Source organism: Mus musculus, chromosome 4 (genome assembly GCF_000001635.26).
Source record: "Mus musculus strain C57BL/6J chromosome 4, GRCm38.p6 C57BL/6J".
Taxonomy (NCBI): domain Eukaryota; kingdom Metazoa; phylum Chordata; class Mammalia; order Rodentia; family Muridae; genus Mus; species Mus musculus.
Genome location: NC_000070.6, coordinates 154,278,044 through 154,302,429, shown reverse-complemented (window position 1 = coordinate 154,302,429; position 24,386 = coordinate 154,278,044). Strand labels below are relative to the sequence as shown.

General features: G+C 54.5%; 1 protein-coding gene and 1 long non-coding RNA gene across 5 annotated transcripts; one reads left to right on the top strand and one right to left on the bottom strand.

The window, feature by feature from the left end:
- Positions 1 to 1,174: 1,174 nt before the first annotated feature.
- On the bottom strand, positions 1,175 to 2,786 carry Gm52687 (predicted gene, 52687). The gene is made up of 3 exons (NR_168682.1): positions 2,705 to 2,786; positions 1,955 to 2,240; positions 1,175 to 1,463 (listed from the first exon to the last, which is right to left on the bottom strand). It is a non-coding gene; the product is annotated as a predicted gene, 52687 (long non-coding RNA).
- Arhgef16 (Rho guanine nucleotide exchange factor (GEF) 16) lies at positions 2,323 to 23,961 on the top strand. Of its 4 annotated transcripts, none has more exons than XM_011250242.3 (16): positions 2,323 to 2,605; positions 9,532 to 9,598; positions 10,877 to 11,494; positions 14,417 to 14,462; positions 15,342 to 15,511; positions 16,760 to 16,816; positions 17,285 to 17,445; positions 19,518 to 19,670; positions 19,785 to 19,914; positions 20,350 to 20,424; positions 20,514 to 20,606; positions 20,961 to 21,112; positions 21,411 to 21,599; positions 22,121 to 22,194; positions 22,631 to 22,732; positions 23,335 to 23,961. In XM_011250242.3, exons 3-16 carry the CDS (start codon positions 10,895 to 10,897, stop codon positions 23,472 to 23,474), a joined length of 2,142 nt encoding a protein of 713 aa, XP_011248544.1. In that variant the 5' UTR covers positions 2,323 to 2,605; positions 9,532 to 9,598; positions 10,877 to 10,894; the 3' UTR covers positions 23,475 to 23,961. The 4 variants fall into 4 exon arrangements, with proteins under 4 accessions (XP_011248544.1, XP_006538892.1, XP_011248543.1 ...); XM_006538829.4 differs by having other exon boundaries at positions 9,488 to 9,598; XM_011250241.3 differs by lacking the exon at positions 9,532 to 9,598 and adding an exon at positions 4,904 to 4,957.
- The last annotated feature ends 425 nt before the right edge of the window (positions 23,962 to 24,386 follow it).

Here is a 24,386-nt window from a genome sequence, read left to right as displayed (position 1 = left end):
CAGAAGGCCTGGCAGCTTGAGACAAAGGCATGCAAGTCTTTTCCTAAAGAAAGAAAGGTGTCCCCAATTCCAGCCTAGCACCCCCTTTAAAAAACCAATAGTCCTCCAGGAGAAGGTTAGACTTTGACATCTGAGTCCCACACCCGCAGTGTGTTTTGCAAGGGGGGAGGGCTTTCTCTGTGTGTGCCTTGCTATGTGCATTTCTGCTCCCCTGGCCTGTTTTGCAGGGGGCCTTTCTCTGTCCCTACCTTGCATTTCTGTTAGGCATAGTGCTGATACCTTTCGTTCCAGCACTTTCAAGGCAGAAGCAGCCAGGTCTCTATGAGTTTAAGCCAACTTGGTATGCATAGTGATTTCAGGCCAGCCTGGGCTACACAGTGAGACCCTGCTCCTAGAAAAAAAGGAGGGGGGGTGTTTTTCATCTGTTGATTCTGCCTGCAGAGTCTGCGTTTTCCCCTGATGTTAACTGTCTTGTGTTTGAGGGTCCCCCCCCCCGTCTTTTAATTCTTTAGAAGTCAGATACTAAGGGGGGCAGGGCGTGATGAGACCTTGCCAAGCAAGAGCTGACATGCTGCAAACTGAGGATGGGCTTGGTGGGGTGCAATACCTCATAATGGCCTCAAGGGGTCAGCAACAAGTCGCCTTTCCCAGGAGCAGTCTACCGCAGACAGCTGAGACCCAGAGAGTTCTGGGTCCCAGGTCTCAGTCCACAGGTCACTCTGAGCTCCTCTCCTCCATCCAGTGTGACTGACGCCCATTTGAGCCTGGATCTGTGGCCAACTCGTGCCCTGCCCAGAAGATATCACACCGGAAAGAGCAGAGGAACCACCCAGCTTCGGGGCTGAGGTTGGAAGCATAGGAAGACCAGGGCACAGGCAGTAAGTAGCTAGACAGGAGTGTCACCAGGGCATACAACCCCACACTGTTGGCCAAGAAAGTGAAAGTGCCAACCCAGAGTCTCCGGCATCACCTCTGTCAGAGCAAGCTCTGGGGCTACACTGCATGAACCGTGTGTGAGGGCCGTGGTGTGAGGTCACAGCTCTTTCCTGAAAAACAGATGACAGAGGTGGGTCAGGATGGGGACTAGTACTGGCTGTGTCTCAGGACCTCGGGTTACACCCAGGTCATGTCCCTGTCACGCACAGCCTAGTGAGCCAGGCAGAGCAAGCCACAGTGAGAGGCAGCTGTTTTTATTTTAATATTTACTTATTTATTTATTATATGTAAGTACACTGTAGCTGTCTTCAGACACTCCAGAAGAGAGCATCAGATTTTGTTACGGTTGGTTGTGAGCCACCATGTGGTTGCTGGGATTTGAACTCAGGACCTTTGGAAGAACAGTCGGCGCTCTTAACTGCTGAGCCATTTCATCAGCCCGAGAGGTGGCTGTTTTAACAGATACGGTCTCTCTTCTTGTCCCAGAGTGGTTGAGGTTCTGCTCTGATGGCCATGCCCTGAGGGGTCTTGGGGATAACAAACCATCTGAATACAATGTTGCATCATCAAAAAAAAAAAGAAAAAGAAAAAAATAGCTGTAATGGTGTCTGCCTGTAACCCCAGCTCCCAGGAACCTGGGACAGCCTGGGGAAGGTGAGTCTGGACTAAACATACCTGGCAGAGTCAGGATGGTCAGGGCCGTGTCAGCCCAGTCCTGACCCCCCTGCCTTTAAGAGGACCCCACTCTCCAATGGGAACTGGGCACTTCCAGCCTCCGCCTCCAATCCACCCTGCTCTGTGTTCTCTGTGCCTCCGCCTCAGGCTACCCTCCTGGACGTGTTCCCTCGTTTCTTGGCTCTTACACTCACTATGCCTCTTGCCTACCCTCCTCTTCTCACCTTGATCAGAGCCACCCTTGGGATCTCAGGTTTGATTAGCACTTCGGAGGGCAATGGTGCAGACCCCATCCTTTTCCACATGAGGAGCCTGACCCCCTAAACATGGGGGTCGTTATTACCTCCTCATTCTTGAGGACACTACATAGACTTGGTAGCTGTTTTCCTGAGATCTGGAGACTCGCGGCCAGATCTGTGTGGCTAGCAGAATTTCCAGCCTTCAGAGTTCTCAGTAAAATGAGGTTGTGGTGGATAGGTTAAACCATGAAAGGTGTTCTGGGAGATCCTGGCCAGGGCTGCCATGAAGCAGCCAGCTGCAAAGAATGCAGAGGGCGGGGCTTTCTTTCAACAAACAGGTTCCCGCAGGCCCGGGATTTCTCCGAAGGCTTCCTGGAGGAGGCGGCGGACCTGGGAGTGAGGCACAGAAGGAAGCGGGCGTAGGAGCGGGAGGGAGGGTAGACAGTACCCGAGGGCGGACTCCCGCCCGAACCACCAGACGGGTCACGTGAACGCAGGCGGACCCAGGTAGAGCGGTGACGCAGCCGGCGCGGCCAGGTGAGGCGGTGGTGGTGCAGCAGGTGCCCAGGGCGCGTCCCGCCCTCCGGCCGCGCAGCCGCTGGCGGAGCCCACCTGGCCCCGGCTCCGCCCGACCGCTCGCCCGACCGCCCACCGCGCAGGAAGTAGAGAGGGCGGGACCGGCCGGCCCCGGGACGCGGGGACCCAGCGGCACTGCAGGCTACACCCTCCCGGCCGACCCTCGGTTGCGCGCACAGGTGAGTCTGGGGACTGGAGAGTCAGCCAAGGGGAAGACCACCTGGGGCGCCCGGAGCACCTCTGCTCCATTCCCCTCTCCGCTCCCGCCCCTCCTGTACCTCGGCGACTTCATCGCGCCCCGCCCTCTCTCTTGGGCTGAAAGCCGGGGATCTGGAGCCTAGCTGCCCTGAGCCACAGTCCAAGGGACACTTTGCAGTGGACCTGGTTAGACACTTGAACGCAGAGACTCCTGGGAAGTCCCGGGAGGGGGGGGCGTGGAAGTGACTCTTCCGGGAGCTAGAAAGACGATCTGTTTAGATAGGCTGAGTGGCCTGACCCCCTCGTGCCCTTATCCCACCTTGGTGGCTTTGGTGTCTAGTCCTCTAGCCAGGCTCCGCAGTGCCTTCCAGAGGGAGAGGGCTGTCCCAGAAAGCAGAGGGCGGCACTTATAGACTGGACGGTGGTGAGCACCTGTCCCCAACCCACTACCTTGGTTCCCATATCTGTAAATAAGGAGCAGAGATCTATTTTGAGGTTGAGCGAGAAAGATGAATTTGGGCATGGGCCTGGTCCCAGGGGCCGAGATCTGAGTTGGTAGCCACCAAGATGAGATTTTAGCGGCCTCCACATCATGCCTGGAGCCCAGACAGGATTTGGTAGCTCCTAAGTAGATGCTTGGGTGTGTTTGTCACTTGAGTGACCAGCTGCAGGGTCCCAGGTACTGTGTGGAGCCATTCGTGACTGCATGCCAGTATGCCCTGATAGCAATGGCTCCCTACCCAGGTGTGTGGGCACCAAGCTTGAAAGTTGCTGTTTGTGGATTCAGGCAAGCTGCTCCAGCCTCCGGGCCTTGAGCCTCTGGGCCTCTGTTTATCCATCAGAGTTCATTGATTGAATGCACCTCTGCTGTGTTCCCTTCTGGGGACAGACCCTTCTTTCTGCCCATGGTCCAGAGAGAAGCCTCGGACCATGCGCTCACAGCACGGCCTGAGAGAGGGAAGGGTCTCAGGGCTTTGAAAAAGTAAAGACTCAGCCAGAGAACAGGGTGTCGAGAGCTAGGTAGAGGCTCCCTGCCACCCTTCTCCAAACACCTAAAGCTAGAAATCTCTGGTTAGTTGGTTTGTTTTTTAAGATATATTTATTGTATGTATTTAAGTGTTGTGCCTGTGTGTATGTATGTATGTATGTGCGCCACAGGCATGTCATGCCTGGTGCCCATGGAAGTCTTAAGAGGTCATTGGATTCCCCAGGGGTTATGAGGAGTTACAGATAGTTATGAGCTAGCATGTGGGTGCTGGGACTTGAACCCAGGGCGTCTGCAAGAGCAGTTGGAGCTCTTTTCTGTTGAGCCATCTCTCCAGCCCAGTAGCAAGAAACTTGTTAGTGTTAAGAGTTATTCTGGAGCCGGGCGTGGTGGCGCATGCCTTTAATCCCAGCACTCGGGAGGCAGAGGCAGGTGGATTTCTGAGTTCGAGGCCAGCCTGGTCTACAGAGTGAGTTCCAGGATCAGCCAGGAGTATACAGAGAAACCCTGTCTCAAAAAAAAAAAAAAAAAAAAAAGTTATTCCGGGAAGTTGTCTCCAGCGAGACACCTCCCACAGGGCGCGCCTTCTTCACCCTCGCGCAAGGAAGCTGAGTCCACAGAGGTGAGGCAGCAGCATGAAGTTCCCATAGCTTGTCTCTGCAGACAGACAGGCCGGTGCGCTCCGCGGAAGATGTTGGCGGCCTTTCTATTTGACCACCTGGTCTGGATGTTTGGTTTTGGTTTTGGTTTCCAGATCCATCCTGCCATTGCCTTAACTCACTCATTCTCTGTGACATCCTGCTCAGGTGACTGCCCCTCCGTAGCATCCTGAGTCCAGAATCCTGTCATCGCATCCAGTTCCTGGTTTGAGGACAACCATCTAGGTCAAGATAGGGCCTCAGAGCTTGACTCCTCCCCCTGTGCTCTCACCAGCTAGGGCTTGACCCAGGCAGGTCGCTTTCCCTGGGCTTCTCACTGCCTGCCAGAGAAGAAGTTAGGGGAGGGGCTGAAGTCAGAGCCGGCTAGAGGGTGTCTTCTGTGGACCAGTTTTTTTCAGCTGGTAAACTGGACTGTGGAGGCCTGGCCCTAGGCTCCCGTCAGGTCAGGACTCTGGCTGCCCCCCAACTTAGAAGCCTTCCCTGCTTGGGATGGTTGGGTTTATGGAACTTGCAGGAGTGATAGGTGGGTGTCTTGGGCCAAGACTGGATGCACTAGGTAGGTGAAGAACGGCTAGCTATGATCCAGTTTTCCCCACCTCAGCTCTGGAAGCTTTTGTTCCAATTGGCTGTTACAGGCTGCTTTGTGCCCTGCGGCTCCTGGCGTCCTGGCCTCTGGCCTCAGAATGCAGGTGGGTGTGATCAACGATGTCTTCAGCTGTTACTAAGTTGTCTCCAGGTGGGCAAAACTGCTCTCCCCCGCCAGGCAACACACACCTAACAAATGGAGCTAGCTGGTATGCGTTACAAACAAATTTGGACTCCAAGTCTCCTGCTCAGCCAGGCAGGGTCACCCAGGCACAAGGCCACCAATGTGGGTTGGCTGAGGCAGATCCTGCCAGGCAGAGATGGCCCAGGCACAGAGCTGATGATGGAGGGCCTCCAGCAGGGCTTAAAAATCTCAGATTCACAGTGGTTTGGGTTCCTATGACCAGCTGTAACCAGCTGCAACAGGCTCAGGCTAGGAAGAAATCAGGCTTAGGGGGACTAGAAGGCAGCATAGGTACCCCACAAGATTTGTGGGAAGCGATCTGCCTGAAAGGGGAGGGGGCAGAGAACCAGAGGCAGAGAAACCCACTCATCCAGGACCACACCCACAGTGGTCCCCTGAGATGTCTGTCAAGATCTCACTGGTGCTAATGGGATCCTGCCTCATGGTTCTGTGACCCGTGTGCCCCAGGATTTGTTCCCACTTAGGGTTATTTAGTGTGGCAAAGAGAACATGGGCTATAGGTTCTAAGGCCTCAAACACGGGGCCATTTTCAGCCCACCCTGAGCAGAAGCAGCTAAGAGTCACCTTCACTATGGCATGTAGGTCTGCTGAGTGGCTCTGACCCAGTTTCCGCTCATTTTTGTCAGGACCTCTGGGCAAGTTGGTTCTCACAGAGCACCAGAGCCTCATCAGTGAGACACGAGGTGGGCCCAGGACAGAGAAAGTACCAGCATCAGTTTGTGAATTGAACCCCAGTGTTTGTGGGGTTACTTGGAAGGAACTGTCCCTGCATCCCAAAAGCTCAGACTTAGGGAGAGGGTGGTCACCGTAGAAGGTGACTTTGGGGGTGCTTCCATCCCCCTATCCTGTGAGCCTGGGGTGCCTAGGATATGGAGAAGGCATAGCTGTGGCCCATAAGGAGCCTGCAAGGCCTTACGTCTGGCTGTTGGTATTCCCTGGAGCCCACTAGGAGACTCTGAGGCCCCCGTGTGCCAGTGTCTTAGTGAACCAAGATGAGAAGTCTGCCAGTCTAGAGGAAAGACTACCCCTTGGAGACATGGGCTGGAGCAAGGAGTCTATGACCCCCCCCCCTTGTGTCCCATGGGCCTCCCATCCACAGCAGAAGCCAAAGCAGCTTTTGTAAAGTTCCATGTCTGAGAGACCAAGACCAAGGGAAAACAAGACAAAGCAAGACAAGCGATGTCTTGCCCTCTAGGTTAACAGGAGATGTTGCATTTGCGGCAACAAGAACGGGATGCTAGGATTGGAGCCCAGTGAGGGGTGGGAGGGAGCGAGAAAGGTGGACGGTGGACGGGAAAAGCAAGAAACTAGGGGCAGCGATTAGTGCTGTTACAGAAGGAGTGTTACAGTGTTACAGAAGGAAAGGACAGTGCAAGGAATTGTGCATTAAACAAAATTGCCAGGCTCAGTGCGCAGGCCTAGAATCCCAGGCACTTGAGAGGTTCAAACAGGAGGATTCAGGAGCTGCCTGGGCCGCAGAGTGGATTCAAGACCAAGCTGTGCAGTCTAGTAAGACCCCATCTCAAACAAACCAAAATTAATCTTCATAAGGTGAGGGCCCGGGTATGTATGTATATGTGTGTGTGTGTGTGTGTGTGATATATATATATATCAGTGGTGTGGCAGCCTTCTGGCGTGGGTGAGGTGAGGGAAGGAAAATTATCCAGGAAATAATATTAAGACACATGCAGACACAGGCATAAAAATGAGGGACAAGCTGGCTGGGAAGTCTATCTAGCACCTTAGTCAGTCAGTGGATATAAAACCCATTTACAGGGCTGGGCTAGGGTAGAGAGGAGGACAGGTCACCGTCTGAGGAAGGGAAGTCTGGAGGCCTTAACAGCAGCAAGAAGAGAAGATTCTAAATTCGAGAGGGACGACATCCCCAGTAGGAAAGCTAGACCTTCCCAGCCACCAGTCCAGGGAGGAAGAGAGAAAGACCCCCGTTCTGACCATCAAAAATCTACCCCCTGTCACAGGGTACACACCTTTACTCCCAGCACTCAGGAGGGAGAGGCAGGTGGATCTCTGAGTTTGAGGCCAGCCTGGTCTAATATATAAAATCCAGACCAGCCAGGGATACACAGTGAGACCGTATCTCAAAAATTAAAAACAAACAAAGAAAATCTGAGGCTGGACAGATTGTTCAGTAAAGATCACCACCCATTCCTGCAAAGGACCTGGGGTTGGTTCCCGGCACAGACATGGTGGCTCACAATCATCTTTAACTGCAGTTTCAGCTGATCTTACCCCCCTTCTGACCTTTGCAGGCACTGAGCATGCATGGGATATGCATGCATACATACATGCATACATACATACAAACATACATACATGTATGCATGCATACATGCATGCATGCAAATACACCTAAAATAAGTAAATATTTTAAAAATGTTTAAAGAATTAAAAATCCGCCCCCAGCTCCTTCCTGAGACAATGCCTGGGGTTGTTTTAGAGGATAGCCCCCGTGGCCAGAGGATAGCCAGAGCCAAGCCTAAGGGACACCACCCACCCACCCAACCCTGACCCTGAGCTACGGGAGTGCCTGGAAAGACCCTGAAGTGTCTCCTGCTCAGAGGAGCCAGACCCTCAAGGAGCATGGAGCCGCACAACTGGACAGCTGGGAGCGGAAATTAACAAGGGAGCTGGCTGTGGAAGGCGTAGAAATGATTAACAAGCAGGTCAGCCTCGCGTCCCCTGAGCGTGGAGCCCTGCAGCTATCCTACCTATGGCTGTACAGCCCAGCCCCCTCCAGACAGTGGAGATCAGAAGAGCTCCCCAGGGACTGGGCAGCTTCCGGATGTGTCCAGCAGGCATTGCAGTGCTGTTTGACAGGACAGGTACCCGAAGTCATCACCCTGCTCTCTGCCTCCTAGGCAGGCTGTTTGCCAGGCCTGTGGGTGTGGTGCCAGCCTGGAAACAAAAGTCACTCCCAGGAATGGCTCACAGGACAGGTTCCCTTTGGGCACCTTCTGGCCCTGTAATGGACTTTGCCCTCTGCTGGGCAAGGCCACCGCCTGCCAGGGGCCATGCTATTCTGCAAGCCTAAGCTCAGAAGGGGTGGATGTTTGCTGGTAGGAGGAGGCAGACTAAAAACACCCGGCCTTCCATGTGGTCTGTTCTTTCTGATTGAAATGATCCCTGTGTAAACAGATCGGTGAGAAGTCCGTTCTAGGCCATTGGACGACAGCTAAACTAACCTCTCAGGCTTAGATAAACCAGACAAATTAATTAAGGGTGTGGGACCCCACACCACACATGTGTAACAGATGCCACTCTGGGGGAGGCCTGGTGTGACTGTGACTGCTATCATCCTCAGCCAGTTTGGAATGTCCTTAGGAATGTACCCTCCCTTGGGGTACTAGGCCCCAGCCTGCCCCTCCCTGGGGCCAGCTAGGCTCAGTCACACTCAACTTCTTGGGATAATTTTAGCCAAGAGCTAAATGCTAAAAGAACCCAGGGCTTCTGGAGGTGAGCTGGGACACGGCCAGTTTCCTGGGTGCTTGCACTTGGTGTAGCAGTGTGGCCCAATGTGAGCAATGTGGCCAGTCCACGTGTCCCCTCCAAGGAGGGACTTATAGGAAGTCTTGGCACCATTCTGGGGTCTGGAATGTGGGGTAGGATGCAGCTGTGTGACATGCCTGGAGCTCCAGGGTGGGTATGAGCTTCCTGAAGGTCAGAGAGTCACCAGTTCCTGAGGCCCTGGACCCATCCAAACAGCCCTGGTCCCCACCCAGACTCTGGTAACCCTAAGGGTAGCTGCCCCTTCCCGTCCAGTTCAGTCCATCTGTCAGGCAGAGCAGGTAGGTACCACACCCTGAGAGCTGACCCTGGGACAGTGCCCAGGGCAAATGACAAGGGGTCAGTGTGAGCCTTGAGCCTCACCCCTGACGTAGGCAAGTGACGTGGGTTCCTTTAACCAAGACTCTTTCTCATCAACTGGGACTCGGAGTTGTTGGCTTTTGATGAGATGGTCTCACTGTGTATGTGACCCAGGCTGGCCTCGAACTCAAGAGCCTCCTGCCCCAGCCTGTTCGGTGCTGAGGTTTTATGGGGTGTCTCTAGGGTCCTCTTAGGCTCAAGTCATTTCAACCTATACAGAGTTCTGAGCATATAAAAGGCTTCCTCTATGCTGGCTCCTTTGTTATTAGAAAAAAATAAAGGGAATTTTTTTTCAAGAGGCAGTTTCCCCCTGGAAACTTTACATTAGGGTCCTATAGAGTTCCTTGACTCTTGCTGGCCTGTCTTAAGTGCAGCGTCAGATGCCAGAGATGCCAGGAATTCTGTTTGGTTCAGAAAAGCCTTGGCTGCTGCTTTACAGCCCTTCCAGCCAGTCAGGGATGTTTGACTGGACTCTGCAGGTCATTTAGGAACCTGTTAGATATCCTCAGGTGAGGGCCTTGTTCTTACTGAGCCCATTTTGCAGATTTGAAGACTGAAACTGAGTGGTGGCATCTTTTAATCATTAAGGACCCCAGGTTTCCAGGCCCCCAACAGGGCAACTCCTGACAAGTGTGGAGGACCCCCAGTCACGGAGGTAAGTGGACAGCTGACCCTAAGCAGATTGGTCAGTCTTGCTGACTGGTCCCCACACAATGTTTCTTCCACACCAGCCTTTACGCTGGCTCTTGCTGTATCTAGACCATAGCTCTGTTCATTTCAGTCTCTCAGGCCTGCAGGATTCCCTGCCCGGGAGGGTCACCCCTTCCTCTTAGTTAGCCAAAGCTCAGCCTTAGACTGTGTGGTACCAAGGGAACAGAAAATGCTAATGCTGTAGGAGGAGATAGAACATTCTGGAAACCACCACTCAAGGCTGCCTGCTGTTGACAGGCTATGACTCAATGATTAAAGATGCCACCACTCAAATTCAGTCTTCAAATCTGCAAAATGGGCTCAGTAAGAACAATGCCCTCACCTGAGGATATCCTAACAGGTTCCTAATGGGCCACGGTGGCAGACAGGGGTGGGGGAGACAATGCTAAGGGTAAAGGAGTCAGAGACGGGCCTCAGGCACATGCGCTGCTCTGCTGGGATGCACGGGTGGAGTGGCTGAGGAATCGCATGTTGGCGGTGGCTTTCGGTCGCCAGGCTATGACTCAGGCTGATTGAAGATCCTGCCACTGCCTCCCTCACCTGCACTGTGACCCAGGGTTCACCTTGGGACTCCCAAGATGGGGATTATGAACCCCCAACTTCTGAAAGTACAAATGTGTGTTGGAGAGTGCTGTGAGGAGAGTCTTCTTAGCCAGCCTTGGAAACTCTGCCTGGCCAGGAGAGGGGAGGCAGCCGGCTCCACTCAGATCCTGGCTCTGCTGCTTCTGTGGTGGACGCCACTGAGCAGGAGGGCCATGGTCAGGTGGAAAGTGTCCTCTCTTTCTGCCTCCATCCTGCTTGCTCTTCCTCATGATCTCAGGGTCAGATGGCCCCTTAACAAGAAGGCAGAGCCAGGCAGGGCCATGGTCTCATCCACAGCATTTGCTGCAGTCTCAAGAAACCATCATTAACTCCAGGAAAACCATACACAAAATACCCATACATCAATAAGGGGCCTAGCCAGGATTCTGGTCCTGGTCTCTGTTGCTTCTGGGCCCAGCCACGGATCTTCCCTTAGTTGCTAAGTCCTGCCCAGGACTTAGCAGTTGTGTCAGAGAAATCAGGGTGGTCCCCCAGGCTCATTCCAGCCACTCTCTGCTCCCACCAAGTCTTTGATCTCAGAGAAGAGCAGTTATACAAGGATCAGGGTTGGGCCCAGGGAGGCTGTATGCAGATATCCCCCTTCTCCCCAGCCTTTCACCTCTTGCTTGCCTCTCTCTAGGCCTCCTCTGTCACCAGCATGTCCCAGAGACATTCTGACAGCTCTCTGGATGAGAAACTACTGGAGTATCGCTTCCACGCAGAGCTGCGCCTCGATGCCAACGGGAACCCTATCCCTGGACTCCCCATGGTCCGGAGCTCCTTGAAAGCCAGAGCCAATGCTGCCTTTGAGCCAGATGCCTCAGAACCCCTGCCGCCACCTCCGTCACCAGAAGACGAAGAGCCTCCTCGGCCCATCGTCCTTAGCACGCAAAGCCCCGCGGCCCTCAAGATGGGCACGCAGCAGCTCATCCCCAAAAGTCTGGCTGTGGCCAGCAAGGCCAAGACCAAGTCCCCAGCCCGCCACCAGAGCTTTGGGGCGGCTGTGCTCAGCAAGGAGGCTGCCAGGCGGAATCCTCAGCTCTTCTCAGCCCCCAGCTTCTCGTTGGATGACATGGATATGGACATGGTTACTACCGGGAACCTGAGGCGCAACCTGAGGAACCAGTCCTACAGGGCAGCCATGAAGGGGCCGGGGCCACCCAGTAGCAAGGGGGACTCAGTCCAGCTTGGCCCCAAGCTCCAGGCTCTCGCTGAGGAGGCTGCTCAGCCTCCCTCCCGGTATCCAGCCAAAAATAAGGTAGGGACCTGCCCCGACAGCAGGGTGGGCAGTGTGTCTAGGAGCTCTGGGGTTCACAGGCAGGGAGCCAGCTTGGTCCTGCGTCTTTCACATTTGGCATCATGAATGGCCGCTATTACTGAGCCTTGCCGGGTGCAGGCTCCTGACCATCTTGGTTTAACCGAATCCATTTGAATCTCATTGCTGTGGCTGGAGGAGGTTGACTCAGGCTCTTGGGAGTCCTCCATCCCTGCTTCCATCCAGAGTGGACAGCAGAAGGAACCAACCCAAGCATGGAGCCAGCCTGTCTGATGACACTTTCAGCAGGGCCAGGCTCAGGCTGCCAGTGGGATAAGGAGGGTCAGTGGGTAGCCCTCACCACCTGTCCCCCAGCCCTGCCCCGGGTGAGCAGAGCTCATTCCTGAGCTATGGTGTAGACCCAGCTGTTCAGAACAGAATGGGGTCCTGGCTCTCTGGGTCTCCAGGTATCTGCTACAGATAGCCACTGGGCAGGAAGACCATGATCAGATAGTAGTAGCCTTTCCTTCCCCCATCCGTTCTGCTTATCAGGTCAGATGGGAGAACCTCTGTTTAACAGCCATTCAAGGCAGTTGATTCCCAGGATAGGGAGCTAGGAGGTCTCTGGGCCTAAGGTGCTTCCCTCAGACTCAGGGGCATCCCAGTCACAGGGTTCAGTCAGCTTCCATGAAGGGCCTAAGATGGGCCTTTGTGGCTTTTTTTTTTTTTTTTTTTTTTTTTTTTTTTATGAGACAGGGTTTCTCTGTATAGCCCTGGCTGTCCTGGAACTCACTCTGTAGACCAGGCTGGCCTCGATCTCAGAAATCCACCTGCCTCTGCCTCCCGAGTGCTGGGATTAAAGGCATGCGCCACCACGCCCGGCCCTTTGTGGCTTTTTGACCCCTAACAAATTACCTAATACTTCTGAGCCTCAGTTTCCCCATATATATAAGTGAAGGCTGCCATCCAGCTGTAGCGTACTCCAAAGATGAGTACATGCCCTCTGTCGCCTAGGGCTGCACTCAGCATCATGGGAAGAGCATGCTTAGGGCTGTATGCGGCATTGCAGGAAGAGCACACTTAGAGCTACATGCAGAATCATGGGAAGAACATGCTTGGAGCTGCATGCAGCAGCATGAGAAGGGCATGCTTAGAGCTGCATGAGGCATTGTGGGAAAAGCATACTTAGAGCTGCACTCAGCATCATGGGAAGAGTATGCTTAGAGAGAGCTACATGCAGCATCATGGGAAGAACATGCTTAGAGCTGCATACGGCATCATGGGAAGACCATAGGAAGAGCATGCTTAGAGCTGCACTCAGCATCATGGGAAAAGCATGCTTACTTGGGCATCAGAATGATAGCCCCCAGCATGCTGCATGGTCACCACAAGCTTCTGTGAAAGCCAATAATGGCTAAGGCAAAGCCTCTGTCTATGGTGCCAGTTGCTGTCCTTTATCCCAGATCCCATGTCACATCTACCTGAGATGCCTGGTTCTCAGGAGTGGGACTGGCAGCACCACCACCTCTTAGAAACAGGCCTGCCATGGTCTCACTCGTCCATGGCTCAACTCAATAGTGAGTCCACCTTCAGTACCCATCCTTGAGTATCTGTTGCATGTCCCATGCTGGTGTGCCAACCTGTGGCTGCTCCCATGCCACGGGGGCACTGGGAGGGTGTCAAGGGCTGGTGACCATGTAGGAGGCACAAGGAGCCTCCTAGATGAGAGGGCTCCCCACAGTATCAGGACCAGGAGTGCTTAGATAGAGACTGGGGAAAGATTCAGAATGGAGATGAGTGAAAAGGAGCTAAGCCAGGCTCAGCTGGGAGTGTCACACTCAGACACAGAGACAGAGACACTCATGGAGAGACACACAGAGACAGGCGCACACCTACACAGAGTCACAGCACACAGACACAGGCACACATAGACAAATACATACACACAGAGACACAGCCACACACAAACACAGACATGTACACACATAGAGACAGGTACATAGACACAACACACATAAAAACACTCATATGGAGAGGCACACAGACACACAGACACAACACAATACACAGACAGACACAACACAGAGACACAAGCACACACAGACATGTACACACATAGAGCAGATACATAAACACAACGCACATAGAAACACTCATATGGAGAGGCACACAGACACATAGACATAATACACACACACACGTAGACACAACACACACAGAGACACAGGCACACACAAACACACAGACATGTACACACATAGAGATAGATACATAACTACAACATACACAGAGACACTCATGTGGAGAGGCACACAGACACATAGATATAATACACACAGACACACATAAAGATACAACATACACAGGCACACACAAACACAGACATGTACACACACAGACACATAGACACAACACACACACACACAAAGGATACACATGTAAGGGGAGTTTTCAGGCCCCAACTGATTCTAAGGAACCAGAAGCAACTTTCTTCCCTGAAACCAGTGTGTCTGTGAAAACCTAGTGTCCCAGCCAAGAGTGGGGTTTCCCCAGAGCTCAGTCCTTCCAGTCCCTTCCTTAGTTGGGACCCCCAACCAGTATCAGGGCCAGACTTTAACCAGCAGGAGTCTCCAGACCCCTGCTCCATTCCCACCATGCCCCACTATGCAGGGAACTCCTCTCAACTGGATTCACCCCTCCCTAGGCAGTCTTCCTGCAGTAGGCCCCAGCTCTGAGCACCAACTTTTTCCTGTCTTGGTCTCTATCTTGTGCAGCTAACATTTAGTAAGTATCTTCTCGAGTCAGCAAAGCCCCCTCCCATTGGGTGATCTCTTACAACCTCTGGGCTACCGTAGCAACAGAAAGGAAGCTGACTCCCACACCCCCTCTCTACTGACGGCAGGGGTTTCTGTTTCTTGTCTGCAGAAAACTCTCGGTCGGAAACGTGCGCACAAGGGCTCTTTCAAAGATGGTAAGTGGTTCCTGGGGAAGCTAAGGGCTCAGCATGGCCAGGAAGGGCCAACCTGGGGACCGTGTGGGTCTGAGAAGATGAGGTAAGGCTGGGCAGGACATTGAACACAGACCCCAGTTGTTGATGTGACTGTTGCAGCTAGTAGAGGTCCTTCGGGTCACTTTGTAACCCAAGGACTGGACAGAGCAGCTTCCCACTATCTTGAGTATCCGATGAGACCCAGGTTTCATTATAGGCATCAGACCTCCAGAGAGGTGGACACGCATCTCTGTTCTTGGCATGGAATATTCCTAGTCCAAAGAGAGTGTCCTGGGTACTGCAGCTTGTGTGGAAGAAATAGCCTGGGTTGTTGTGTCTACCTTGTCCCCCCGAGGCTGTAAGGCTTGGAAGCTAAGCGGATCCAAGACACAGTGACTCCAGTGAGAGTATCCTCCCCTCCTGGCCATGTTAGCTCCGAGCCCCTGCAGAATCTCTGGGAAACTCCCTGTATGGAGCAGAAGCACTGTTCTAGTCTCTGATGATAGCAGCTGCACAGGCTCAGAAGTGCCCTCAACTGGGCTGGCCCATGCCAGACTAGGCTGGTGGTATTGTCGGCTTTGGGCGGCAACCAGCACACTCAGGCCCCACCTGAGTACCCCAGCCTTCCTCTCTCAGACCAGACACAGCCAGCCGTGCACAGCTCTGATTGGCCCGCTTGGCCTGACCTACAGTGCCACATTCTACACTGGGCTGCTACACTCTTCCAGGCTGGCTGTGCCCCACTGTAGGACCCAGTGAGCCACAGCGGAGCCTGCATGTTTTTGAGAGCTTTGTGGGGCCCTTGGGAGGGCCATGCCACCCCCAAATCCTCCTGCAGACAGGTGGCTCTTCTCTCCCGAGACCCCCAGCTGTATCAGGAGATCCGAGAGCGGGGTTTGAACACCAGTCACGAGTCCGATGATGACATTCTTGATGAGCCCTCCGGCCCAGTGGGAACTCAGAGAGCGGACACCACCATCGTGGTCAAGAGCTATCGGCCTGCTCAGCTCACCTGGAGCCAGCTCCCAGAGGTAAGCCGTCCCACTCCCATCCTGAACATCCAGGGGGACCCAGGTACAGCAGGAGGCCCAATGGCCTTCCTTTCCCCAACTTATGGTGGCTCAGGCCCTTAACAGATTTTAGAGCCACGGGGATACACAGTTTGCCTTGTGTCTTCTGTCTATGTAGCAGGAGGCCCTGCTCAGTCTGACCCAAAAGGAGTCCCTTTCCTAGGACCCTCATCTCACTAGGGCAGGAAAGGGTCACAAAGAAACAGAGACGTAAGGAGAGCAGCCTCTCCTCTCTCCCCATATTCTCCACATCCAAAAATTGGGTCCTGGCAAGCTTTGAGGGCTCAGTCAAAAGCAGAGACAGGATGGTAACCCTGGCACATAGGGGCTACGGCATGAGGGACATGACTGGCTGCTGTTAGAGGCATGTGACTCCTGTCCTCTGCAGCCTGTGGGTGTGGCAGGCAGAGGGATGATAGACCCAGCTTTTCCTTCATTTCAGTACAATGGAGCTTCTTGTTTGCTTGCTTGCCATGGGGTTGAGGGAACCCCCTTGAGAACGGGACCCCAGCCAGGGAGGTCTACAGCAGGGCAGATTCTGTGCCCCACAAGTGGAAATGTCCAGAGCTATACATTTATTATCCTGCTAGATGCTAGAAACAGGGGGGCAGGGGGAGGTGATTCCCCCGATCTGGGATGGGGCCCAGCACACTGTACTCTATAACACTGCCCAATATTTAGAGCCTGGCCTATCCAAGCTTGGACTTTTGACAGTGCCTCTCCCCAGCCTATGGGTAGGAAAGCACAAATGGATCCAGTTCTATATCCTGCAGAGGCCAGGCATTGTGGCGGTCCAGCCTGCCCTGACTTGCTCTATAGCTGTAGGTGTGAAGGAGCCACTCTAAGGCAGCCTGGGGACCACTGGCCCCAAGGGATGAAGAGTGCAAGTGATAACAGGCTGTACCTCCCCTGACAAGCCTCTGACTCAGCCGCCCAGGTGGAGTCTGACTCACTGTCCCTCTGGACTCCCTGTCTGTCTTCCTGACCTGGCCCTAGGGCTCTATAGATGGAGGAGCATTGTCCATGGGGAGGAAGATAGGCTGAGGAGACACAGCTGAAGGCTACTGATGGAAGCGGCTCTGCCTGGGCTCTTCCCTTTCTCCTCCGGGATGCTCTGTCTTCCTGGCCCAGAGGAGGATGGATAGAGGGGGGAACCACTTCATCTGTAGGACCTGTGATGCATAGCTCGTTGGCCCATGTTCTCCTCAGGTGCTGGAGTCAGGTGTCCTGGACACGCTGTCAACGGAAGAACGGAAGAGGCAGGAGGTAAGACCACCGGGTGGGGTGTGCTGAGCAGGATATAGCCCGAGCTGTCCCTAGACACAGAATGGATCACACAGTGCCCTGGGAATTAGAAACAAGAGTGTTACCCTCCCTCACCTACCATACTGGCTACCTTATGGGCCAGGTATAACGATGGCTGAGGACTGAGCCCTTTCACTGCCTTGTAAGCAGCATCAGGGAAGGACCAGAGTTCTAGCCAAGGAGGAGGGATGTGGCTCAGTGGTAGAAGGTTTGCTCAGCATGTGTTAAGCCCTGAGTTTACTCTTCCCCCAGAAAGCAAAGTCCCAGACACCGCCTCCACGCAGCTGGAGTTGGCGAGCCAGAGAACACAGGGATATGGGCTTGTAGCCTATGCGGCCGTCACGACGGCCCTCTGAAGGAGCCCCACACCCCGGCCTTCCCTCCCCCCTAGAGCTCATCCATCACTCTGAGCATCGTCTTCTCATGCAGGCCATCTTCGAGATCCTCACTTCTGAGTTCTCGTATCTGCACAGCCTGAGCATCCTGGTGACTGAGTTCCTGCAGTCCCGGGAGCTGAGGGCCACTATGACCCAGACGGAACACCACCACCTCTTCTCCAACATCTTGGATGTGATGTCTGCCAGTCAGAAGTGAGCCACCCTGTCCTTCCACACCTAGGTCCCCTGGGTCCCCAAAGATGTCACTTTAAACCCTGCCTGCAGGTGGTCATCTCTGTAGTGATATCAGTAAGCTCTGGGTGGGCCCTGGGTTGCACCCGTGGTGGCAAGCTTGGAGCAGCCGTTGGCTTGAGAGAAGGTATGGCAACCTGTAAACGCCATTGAGGGTAGGCTGTGGGGACACACTGTGGTAGAAGGCATCCTAGACTCTCTCTCAGGAGAAGGGGAACACTTCTCTTGTGTATAACCCTATACTACCAATGGGTATCTCACCTCAGCCCTGGGCAGCAGGAGTGCCCACAGTATCCTCACCCAGTCAGGTGATAGCCTCGAGTTGCAGCCCCAGGTCATGTTCTACCCTGCAGTGTCTGGTGGCCAGACTGGGCTCTAATTCCAGGGCCTAAAATCAGAGGAGGGCCAGGCGTGCAGCTGCAGGCTGAGGAGGGCATGTCTGCCTTGTGTGTATGTGTGAGTACTTCTGTGAATGCGTGCATGAGTGCTTTGTACATGTGCACACCTGTGTATCATTGCACACTACCGATGGATCTCTCACCCCAGCACTGAGCATGGTGTCGTCTTATACGTGTTTGCACACACTTATGTGCACATGGCCTTGCTACTGCTGCGATCCAGGAGACCCCAGGCCTCCCAATTCCTTTTGCCTGGGCTTCACTGTTTGTCCAATGAGGCTGGTGCCTGGGCCTCGGTGGGGTCAGAAAGAGTAGGTCACAGAGTGCTAGCTCACAGGCTGGGCTCTCCAAACAGAACGCTGGCTCCTGCATGTCAGGGTCAGCCTGGCACTTGCTGAGCCCACACAGCCTGCTGCCATGGGTGCCCTCTCCCTTAGGAAGTTTCAGGGAAATTTAGACAGGGAACAGGACTGTCGTATCTCTGGAGACAGAGGCTTCCTGTAAGAGGTTCAGTGGCCGGCTGTGGGAACTACCCACACAATTCACTGGAGGGGAGGGGGGTCCCGGGAAGTGAGTGACCCTCATGCAGATTCCTGGCCCCAGTGTGGTCCCTTGATGCTGTGCAGCCTCTGATTGCTCAGCATGGCCATTGCTGCCCTGGGCTGCGACTCTCTAGCCTCCCCCCTAGCCATTCACAGTGGTCTCCTCTGAGAATTGGCGCTATTTTGGGCCAGTATCGGGAGACTGGCCCTTCTAGACCTTTCCAGGAAACGCTAGGAATTATGCATTTCAGCTGAGGGGTCTAGCCTGCCAGCTTGTGCATGATGGGCCTGTGTCCAGACAGCCTTAACTTCTGTTCATTTATGGGGCCATGCGCTTCTGAGCCTCCTTACTGTTAGACGGCTTCCCGAGGGCCACTGGCTCTCAGAGTGCACTTGCTTATAGGAAATGAGGTCCATGCAGATAGAGGGTCTGTCAGGTCCTAAGGCCTGGGAAGGGTCTACTCAGACAGGTGGAGCCACGGCCTTGAGAGGTGGGCATAGCTCAGGATCACCCACTGGCCTCACATACCAGGCGGCCATGACCTAGAGAACCCTCGGCCGACCTCTGATGTCGTTTGCTCACATTGTTACCACCCTGCCGGACTCATCGGAGTCAGACTAGCAGTTTCTCTGGAACCTCTGACAAGAGCCCGGGCCTCCCAGCTCATTCCCGTACGGGCTGGACTCCATGCGTGTTGGACGTTTTGTGAAACCTTGCAGGGAACTTGGCTGGCAGAATCACCTTCGTTTCAAGACTCATCCCTAGGGAGACGTGGGTCTCCCTAGGTCCCTCAAGGCCCCATTGCATCATAGGATATCTGTCCTTGAGCTCACAGCCAGGGACAGGCATAGGGGTCGTGTTGGTACAAAGGCAGTGTGAAGAGCTGATCGGTCACAGAATCCCCTGAGGGTTGTGGGACAGCCCTCTGCAGGGAAATGTGGGCTAGCCTCTACAAGGTTCTGCCTGACCCACTGGGCACCTGGTACATACTGCCTCCAAGAGTGGTCTGTGTGGACTTTTTGTCTATATGCATGTGTCTGTGTCAAAAGTGAGCCTTTGCTTCCCCACCCACGCCTCCCTTTGATGCCGCAGGTTCTTTGAAGCCCTGGAGCAGCGGCACAAAGCTCAGGTGTGCGTGGAGGACATCAGCGACATCTTGGAGGACCATGCTCAGCATCATTTCCACCCTTACATCGCCTACTGCTCCAACGAGGTCTATCAACAGCGCACCCTGCAGAAGCTGTCGTGAGTGGGTCCTCTACACCCTGAGCCTACCCACGAAGGTCCCACCCACCCACCCGCCCACCCACCCACCCACCCCACCTGACCTCTTTCCAAAGTCTGTGCCCCACATTGCAGGAACAGCAACGCAGCCTTCCGGGACGTTCTGAAGGAGATCGAGAAGCGGCCTGCGTGTGGGGGCCTGCCCATGATCTCTTTCCTGATTCTCCCCATGCAGAGAGTGACCCGGCTGCCGCTGCTGACAGATGTGAGCATTGGGGGAGGCTTGGGTGTTGCCATGAAAACCCACCTGGAGGCCCCGCCTGCCTCTCTGACCTCTTTCCTTACACTCACAGATCTGTAATTGGGTAATTAACAACACATATTAAGGCGGTGTGATTAATCTTGCTCACTTTGCGGTTACTAACAGGATGCTGTAGCCTGCAGACACACACTTAGGCATGTACACACACACCCTGGGCCCTGCAGAAATAATGCTTCTGGGTCCCACAGTGCTATTTCCCAGGGTGGCAGAAGCAGTATGTGTGGTACCAGATCTCCTTGCCTGAGGTGCAGAGGCCATCTGTGGGCTGTAGACATACCGGTGGGCCCCAACAGGACCCTCTCCCACACTTCCAGATTTTGCCCCACTTAGGCCCTCCTGGGAGGGGCCCGGGTGCTTCCCAACTACTCTCTCCCCCAGACACTCTGCCTGAAGACGCAAGGCCATCCCGAACGGTATAAAGCTGCCAGCCAAGCCCTGAAGGCCATCAGCAAGGTGAGGCAGCTTCTCTGCTAAGAGAGACCCTGGGTGGGGCACAGGGGAGGCACCCTATGGACCAATCCGTGTTAAACTGAACCCTGCAGCTGGTGAAGCAGTGTAACGAGGGAGCTCACAAGATGGAGCGCACAGAGCAGATATACACACTGAACATGCAGCTGGACTTCGGCAAGGTCAAGGTAGGTACTGGGCCAACCCCACACCTTACTCTGCTGTCCGTATCTTAGGAGTCACAGGCTAGAGCAAGAGTTCTAGGGGCATGTGGGAATCTGCCTGGTGGGGTCGGGGGCAAGCTAGGGCTGTTGATCTTCTTGGGCCTTGGATTCCCTGTGGGAAAGGAGGCCCTTGAGCCTCCCTGACTCAAGGGCAAAGAAGTGTCAAGGCCTCTCCATGACTGTCCCCAGAAAATCAGGGCTGGCCACGGCTGTATAGGTAGAGAATGGATCCTGTGGGGCAACTCAGTGGCCATTCCTTAGGGAGTATCCCTTCCACGCCACCCTCACCTCGCCCCGTCCCATCGCCTTTTTCCCTAGTCCCTCCCGCTCATCTCCGCCTCTCGCTGGCTGCTGAAGCGTGGGGAGCTCTTCCTCTTGGAGGAATCCAGTATCTTTAGGAAAATCGCCAGCCGACCCACGTGTTATCTGTTCCTGTTCAATGATGTCCTGGTTGTCACCAAGAAGAAAAGGTAGGCACTGGTCTTCAGGTGCCAGGCTACAGAGCAGCTGGGGGTTAGGAGGTATGGGGAGCGGCTCTGAACCCCTCCGCTCCGACCTTGGCATTCAAGGCTATATATACCTCAGTTAATCGGGGGTGGCCGGCGGCTCTTCAGGACTCTGCTCTCTACGGGCTGGGGTTTCCCTCCTTGGCCACGGAAGCTCCAGGAAGTTCTGTCTCCAGGCCCAGGGGGACAAGTGTTAGGAGCACTCTTGTGGTCAACTGACCCTGGCAGGAAAAGCCCTGGTGAGTCTCCCGTGTCCCCACAGTGAGGAAAGCTACCTGGTCCAAGACTACGCGCAGCTAGACCACGTACAGGTCAGGAAACTGGAACCCTCGGAGCCCTTGCTGCCAGGAGGCAGCAGCCGCAGCTCCTCCGTGCCCTACCCATTCCAGGTGAACCTGCTACATAACAGCGAGGGCCGCCAGGAGCAGATACTGCTGTCGTCCGACTCTGCGTAAGATGTGGGACCTAACTGGAGGGGAGTGCGTGCGTGCGTGCGTGCGTGCGTGCCTGCATGGAGCTCGAGTCCCGTGAGGATGGGATGTGCTAAACTCTTTTCTGAGAGCTTACTTGTCAATGCCATGCAGGGCCATAAGCAAAACGCAAAAAGGAAATGAATTGCTGTACTGTCCAGTAACTGGGGTGAAAGCTTTAAGCAGAAAAGGGACGAGTGTCCACGTGATCAGTGGGCATGCTGTTGTTGTCAAGGTAGTGCATGGGTCAAAACTCCAAGGGAGGGAGGGAACGAAGCGGCAAACACAGAGAGGGGAGCAGTGCTCAACCAGAGCATGGCCATGCAAAGGCCCCGAGGCAGGAGCATCTTGCCATCAGGCACCAACATTGATGCCAGCACAGCAAACCTCAGGACAGTAGGTGAGGTCAGAATAGTCAGTGATCATAGAACAGTTTCCGGTACTCTCGGACCCCAAGAAGGAAGGAGGGGCCTCAACTACATGCTCTGTGGCCTCCCTCCAGGAGTGACCGGGCCCGGTGGATCACAGCACTCACCTACAAGGAGAGACAGTGGCAGGGCATCACCAACAAAGGAGGTGAGTGTGGGTTACAGTCCTGGGGTTGAGCTGGTTGGAACCCAGGCCACACCGCAGCATCGCCAGGGTGCCTCACTCGGCAGCTGGACCTTGGCCTGCTGTACACACTGTGACTAGGTTAACCTTATTTGTCCTTCTTAGGAAGCCTGAGGTCCAAGGAATAGAATAGGGCTGGACCATCAAAATGTCACCTCTGGCCCTGGATGGCTCTTAAGGGGGAAAAGTAGATCTGTGGGTGCCAGATGTCTAGCCTTGTATCCCTGGAAGGCCAGTCTTTATCCAAGGGAAGCTGTCTATCTTGTGCTGAGACAGCTGGTGCCATGTGTCTGTGGGAGGAGTACTGCAGGAGGGAGGACTACCGCGGGCAGAGTACTACTGCCCCTCCCCAAGGGCAACAGAGCACTCCTGGCTTAGCTGTCTTTCCATTTCCCCCCAGAACTCCCCCAGGTAGAGGTCACCAAGGCGTACTTTGCCAAGCAGGCTGATGAGATCACACTGCAACAGGCTGACATCGTCCTGGTCCTGCAGGAAGAGGACGGTGAGTGTGGGTGGGGCCACCCCTGAGTGGGTGTCAACCAGACACAGCTGCAGAGTGTACTGGGCTGTGGCAACCAGCACACACTCGGCCTGCCTCGTGCCCCCCTAAGAACTTCCTCAGAGGCGGGAACTGGGGAGCTGGCTCGGTTGGCATAAGGACCTGATTGGGGTATGGTGGCACATGGCTTGTGGCATCTCATTGCCAGAGAAGCAAAGACATGCAAATTTTAAGGGCCCCTTGATCAGCCAGCCTAGCTTCATTAGCAAGCTCCAAGGTGACGAGAGACAGAGTGGACAGCACCTGAGGAACTGTCATGACGACTATGGGTGCACATGTATGTGAATCCACATGTATACTCCACACATACACACCACACTCAGTACCTCCAAAGGGAGAATACTGGAATCACGGGATCGAAATGAGTTCATCACTCTGGGCCCTAAGTGAAGCACGTGGGTATCCACGTGTGGCCTTGGGCAAGGCCCCCTTGGCTCTCTTGAGTCAGGAGGGGCAGTCAGTTCCAACAGTCACCCATGCCCTAGAACCCTCCAGAGCAAAGGAGGAGACGAGAGGGCTCCCTCTCATCTGCTGTCTGCATTCAGGTTGGCTACACGGGGAGCGGCTTCGGGACGGAGAGACCGGCTGGTTTCCCGAGAGCTTTGCTCACTCCATCACCAGCCGTGTGGCCGTGGAAGGCAACGTGCGCAGGATGGAGCGGCTGCGGGTGGAGACGGATGTGTAGCTGGACCGACTGCTCAAAGGCCAAGCCATGGTGGACACAGCTTCAGTCCCCCGACCAGCAAGTGGTCCTGCCTGCCCCCAAGGAGTATGAGGGGTTTGTCATGGGAAGCCCTTCCCCTGGGCTCACGGTTGAGTGCAGAACACTGAACATCTATAGATCCGGCTTGCTTAGACATCTTTGAGGCAAGTCCCAGAGGCTCACATTCTGGAAGGAGCCTAGCCTGGCCTCTTACAGGACACCTGAGCTACACCGGGTAACAGTGTCATTGAAGACACCATAGGGTTACCTCCCAGCTGCACCCCTCCATCCCAGGTGGGACAAAAAGGGCTGGTGTTCTGAGAGGACGGTGCTGGTGGCAGGTGACCTGAGGTGCCAGCAGGGATATTGTGATTACAGATCTAAATAACATAAAAGTATTTCTTTAAAATTTTGTTTTACATGTGAGCCACCTGTTTCAGTGAAATATAACATATAACAGGTAGGTGGAGACTGGTCTCATGTTCTGTCCTTAGTTCTTGCACAAGGCTCCGCTTGTGTGGTCAGGGATGGTAGCAGCTGGATCTTGCATGCTTAGCCTGGCCACAGGGCTCTGAGAACTGGGACACAATGGGGACGCTCTGGTGTGGTGATCTTAGGCCCTGTATACCTCCCGGCCAGAAAGGCAGCCTCTGAGCTGACTAGGGCTGGGCTAGGAGCGAACACGGTTGGTCTGGCTGTTCAGGTCTCTCCAACAATCCCTTCAGTCTGGTACTGAAACCTGTGTCTTTGCTTGGCTAGCGCCAGATCAGGACGGAGCACCCAACATGTACTATAGAATCTGCCTCCCTTCCCACCGGGCTCTACCTTGCTATAGATGTGACAGGCACAGACGGTGATATCTCTCAGGCCTGAGGAAGAGCTGTGCATCCAAAA